This window comes from Cicer arietinum, chromosome 8 (assembly GCF_000331145.2).
Source record: "Cicer arietinum cultivar CDC Frontier isolate Library 1 chromosome 8, Cicar.CDCFrontier_v2.0, whole genome shotgun sequence".
Classification (NCBI taxonomy): Eukaryota; Viridiplantae; Streptophyta; class Magnoliopsida; order Fabales; family Fabaceae; genus Cicer; species Cicer arietinum.
The window spans coordinates 20,253,618-20,258,505 of NC_021167.2; the positions used below are offsets into that span (position 1 = coordinate 20,253,618).

General features: G+C 29.7%; 1 protein-coding gene across 1 annotated transcript in view; it reads right to left on the reverse strand.

Annotated features, from left to right (window-relative positions):
• LOC101515217 (uncharacterized) overlaps nucleotides 1–1,513 on the reverse strand; it is a 4,504-nt gene extending 2,991 nt beyond the window's left edge. Inside the window, exons 1-2 of the mRNA XM_004515675.1 lie at nucleotides 1,034–1,513; nucleotides 3–906 (exon numbers count right to left, since the gene is read on the reverse strand). Of these exons, the coding sequence (XP_004515732.1) occupies nucleotides 3–906; nucleotides 1,034–1,513 (1,384 nt within the window). The remainder of the gene's footprint in view (nucleotides 1–2; nucleotides 907–1,033) is intronic.
• Nucleotides 1,514–4,888: the final 3,375 nt, after the last annotated feature.

Below are 4,888 nucleotides of genomic sequence, written 5' to 3' on the forward strand. Positions count from 1 at the left end.
ACCAATCATCTTCAGGGAGATGTTGTCCTGTATCAAACAATTAGTAGCATGAAATACAAGATGACAATTAAGAGAATTGGTTAATCGAGGAACTGAAATGAGATTAGTAGAAAATTGAGGCAGATAAAGAACATCATTTAAGTAAAAATCATTGTTAAAGAAAATAGTCCCAACAAATTGAGCAATAATCAAAGAACCATTAGGTAATTTAATGGAAACAGGCTGAATTCTTTTAATAGATTGAAACATGTTGGCAGAAAAGCAAACATGATCAGTTGCACCTGTGTCCATAATCCAAGAATGGTTAGAAACTAAATTAGAAATTTGATGGGAAAAAGAATTACCCAAATTGATAGGAGGTGAATGTTGAAGTTGATTTACAGTGCTAGTAGAGGAGGATGTGGAGGCCTGAATTAAAGCAAGCAAAGCATTTTGCTGATCCAAAGTGAAAACTTGGGTAGCATTGTCCAAACTTGAAGAATCGGAGGTAGCGGAAGTATGAGCATCCTCAATATCAGGGCTGGTAGATGAGCAATTGTTGGAAGCCCCTGAATTGGATCGTGGATAGTTCGGAGGGTACCCATGTTTTTTAAAGCAAACATCTACTGTATGACCCGATTTATTGCAGTGAGTGCAAATTTTATATCCCCGACCACAGCCACCAGAACCACGGCCACTACCTAAAAATGAACCGCGACCAAATCCACGACTATGATTAGAAACAGCTGCGACAGTTTTAAGTTCTTCCGTATGACTAAAGAATTGACGTTCCTGTTGTAAAAGCATCGAAAAGACCTTGCTAATTGTAGGGAGAGGCTCCATTAACATGATCTGAGATCGAACTGGGGAATATTGTTCATTCAAGCCCTTAAGGAAGCGAATGACATAGTCATCTCTCTGTATTCCCTAATTTTTGGTAAGAGATTGCAAGAGCAAGTAGGTGTACAAGAACAAGAAGGCAAGGGGCAAAAATTCTCCAATTCTTGCTAGAGTTTCTTTAAATTGGTAAAATAGATCGTAATAGAAGAATCACCTTGCCTAAGACCATAAATTTCTTCTTGTAAGTCTGAAATCTGAAATATATCTCCTTGATGATATCGATCTTCAGTTCGTGCCAGATCTCTACAGCTGAATCCATCCACATAATGCTTTGAGCGATATCCAGTTCGAGGGAGTTCGTAATCCAAGACATAACCATCGTGTTACATCGATCCCAAGCCATCGAAAGTCGATCTGTATCTTTAGGGCGAGAAATAGTTCCAAGAACAAAACCAGTTTTGTTCTTCGAACGAAGGGAAACTAGCATCGCACGAGACCATGAGTGAAAGTTGGTGTTGTTGAGAGGTGGAGACACAAGTGTAAGGCCAGGATTATCACTGGGATGCATAAAGAAGGGGTCCAGCATGTCATTTTGATAACTGCGATTGAAATTTGGGGATTTCTTGATATGTTGTTGGTTGTTAGAACGATCATCAGATGAAGAAGAAGAAGAAGTATCATGATCAGAATCCATCGCGAATTTCAGAGAAAAACCAGAGAGAAATCGCGGAGGAGGAGAAGAAAGAACTCAAGATGAAGAAGATGAATGAGAAATTACTAGGTTTAGATTGACTGATACCATGTTAGTAAATTTCATATTCAATGGAGGGCATATATGGAAATACCTCTATATTGATTACAATAATCTTTCTTACTTTACAAAGAGGGGTTCTCTCTATTTTATATAGGATTAAACCCAAAAGGAAGATATATCTATCTAACTAACTAAAAATAGAAAGCCTAATAAAAAGGGAATAGGCAAAACTAATTCTATCTTAATTATAACACTAAATAAAAATGAGGTAACAAAGGTAGTAAAATACATTAGGTATGTCTAATAGGTTGTTTTGCATAATCCTAAAATTGACTACTTTGATTAATAAGTAAATTTCAAATATACTCTTACCTTTTATTGGTTCTATCACCCATGTATTATCTACATTAGTGTATCGGTAAACTGTGTGTGTTTATTTCTAATTTCGGAGAATGTAAAATTTGATTTTAGAGTTCGATTTGCTATGTACAAATGTTTTTTTTTTATAGTAAAATTGATTTTGTATATAGAAGTCATATTACTTAAAGTTAAAATTTAGAGTTTTTGTTTATAAAATTGATTTTTAACGTTAAATTTATTATTCAACTCACTTTTACATAAACGAATCCAAACATAAATAATTTTACCTTTAAAATTAACTTTTTGTCATAATTAATTTTAGATAATCAATTTACTTTAAATTAAAATTTTTCACCGATAATTAATATAGACAATTATATTATAATCACTATTGTCATTTACTTATCACGGATTTATTTATCATAGATTGTTCAAATTCCGCTACCCTTTAGTGCTACGACATTACTACAACTACTCAGGACTGTCTAAAATATTTTAAAAATTATGTTTTAATCTTAAAAATTAAACTTTAAAAAAAAATTCTTTATTTAAATTATAAATATTATCAATAACATAAAATAAACAAAAAACTTGTAATTTGTTTCTTTTTTTTTTTGTCAAAGAATCTAGACTTTTTTTGTTCATAAAATATCTTTCTATTTATCAATTATGTACTTTTTTTTAGTAGTATTTTTTGAGGTCATACAACTATTATTTATTCAAATTCCACTGTGATACAATGTTGTCACATGAGCTATTTGACAACCTTGAGTGACAAAAAAAGTAGCAAACGTAACTTCAAAATTTGAAAAATACAATTAAATAAAAAATTCTAAAAAACAACAACTAAAAAGGAACACCAGGAGTATGATTCTGCAATTGCAATTTGCAAGTTTTTGTAGTGTAGATATGAAGATGAGCAAGCAAATACTAAGTTTGAAGTAAGGAATTCTATACACAAATGGAATCTACCATTGAATTGAATAAAGTTGTTAAATTATTGATTGATAGGGAGGTGCAGAAGAGAATGTAGACAGCAACAACAACAATGATATATTTTTTTATTGTTTGTATATATTGTAGTGGAGCTTAACCAATTTGTTTTATAGACATAAATTGTCGTGTAATGTATTTAAAAATTTAAATCCCACGTAATAACAATATGAAAAAAAAAATACTACACTATCAGTAAACAATATGAAAAAAAATAATGTAGTGATATAATAAAATTAATGGTTTCTATTAACCACTTTTTGTAAAATTGATTTACATCTGTCTATGAAACACATACTTGGACAAAGACAGAGCCCGACATGGACATGGACATAGATACATCTACTTTTAAAAATATAGGACATCGACAACAATACGTATATAATTATTTATTTATTATAACTAAATAAAATATGAATATTATTTATAAAAAATAAAAAGTGACCATTTTATATCACCATAAAAAAATTCTTAAAATAAAAATTAATTTTTTCATCGTTGTTCATCCATCTATTGAAAAGAAAAGTTAAAAATAATGTAATCAAATTTAACGTCTTCAATCTTTTACTGATACTTCGGCACATCTTTAACTTTTGTATAAGTGTTATACATGTATCTAAAGAATTTCTAAGGTGTGTTGAAAAAAAAAAAATTAAACACTTATGTGAGTAGTCTGACATGTATCAAACACCGAGACACGTCTGATATTAGAGGTATTGATATTTCGTAACTTTTAATTTACCATCTTTTCTTTAAAACAAGACCTTCACAAAAGTCAAAACAATAGAGTAGCTCTGAGGTGACTTATTTATTGGTTTACATCTATAAATTTTTTGTCAACCACTTAATTATCATTTTGCATGGAATATTTTGCTTATGTATCATTTAACCATAGTAATATAGTTATATGATAATTTTCTTGAACACCACCGTCTAAGAGTATATTCGGTCATCTCCAGTGGTCCTAAATGAATCTAATACATTTTGTACAAAAATGTCTAATATCTTGTTCTCTCAACCACACATATTGCCATGAAAGAGCTACGAAAGCGAAAGACACCTTTTATCATACGTCGTAATTTGCGTGATGAAAGATAATTACTATGCTTTGATCCATTTTTTATTTAATTTTCCATGTCACATTATCAGTTTCAAATAACCATACGCATATGGGTGATGTAACAAAATAAAAAATTCTTATTCGATGTAAGTGTAAAATTTTACACCAACAAAACATTATCTTTAATTCCTTAGTATTAATGTCATTATTAATATTATGGGTTTCTATAATTTGTAACTTTAGGCTCTCAATATTGATAATTGTTTAATAGTGGTTTAAATAGTTTGTAGTCAGATCTAGGTTGTTTGTACCACTTATACGACTAATTCAATTGGATCATTTGTTTGGTTTTCCAATCTAAGTTGTTCGTACCACATATGACTAGCCACTTTAATCGAACGGTTGGTTATTCGATCTAAGTTGTTTCTACTACTCACACAATTAATTATGTTCAAGCTAAATATCGATTATCTAATCTAAGTTGTTTGTATCATACAATTAATCTGATGCTAAAGACCACAAAAGATTTTGATTTCATATGGAATATTTCACATATCAAAATCAAAATGCTAACGAACTTTTCATTTATTGTCTTATGCTAAAGACCCCGTAAGATTCCATGTAGTATAGTGAAAACTAGGATCACTTGTTGTCTTATAAGTTTTATAGATAACTAGAATCAAATAACTCACTCTTTGGTTGAACTTGACTAGTCGTAATAGTAATATTTTAATTGAATAAAAACTTATTTATTTATTAAATTTTGAATAAAAATAAAATATTAATAGACATAATTCTAATTATAATAATATTTTATATATAATTAAACAAATATACAATTTCTTCAATTGAATCAGAAATCTATTAAACAAATATATTGACATGGTTAATGCACGATAAGC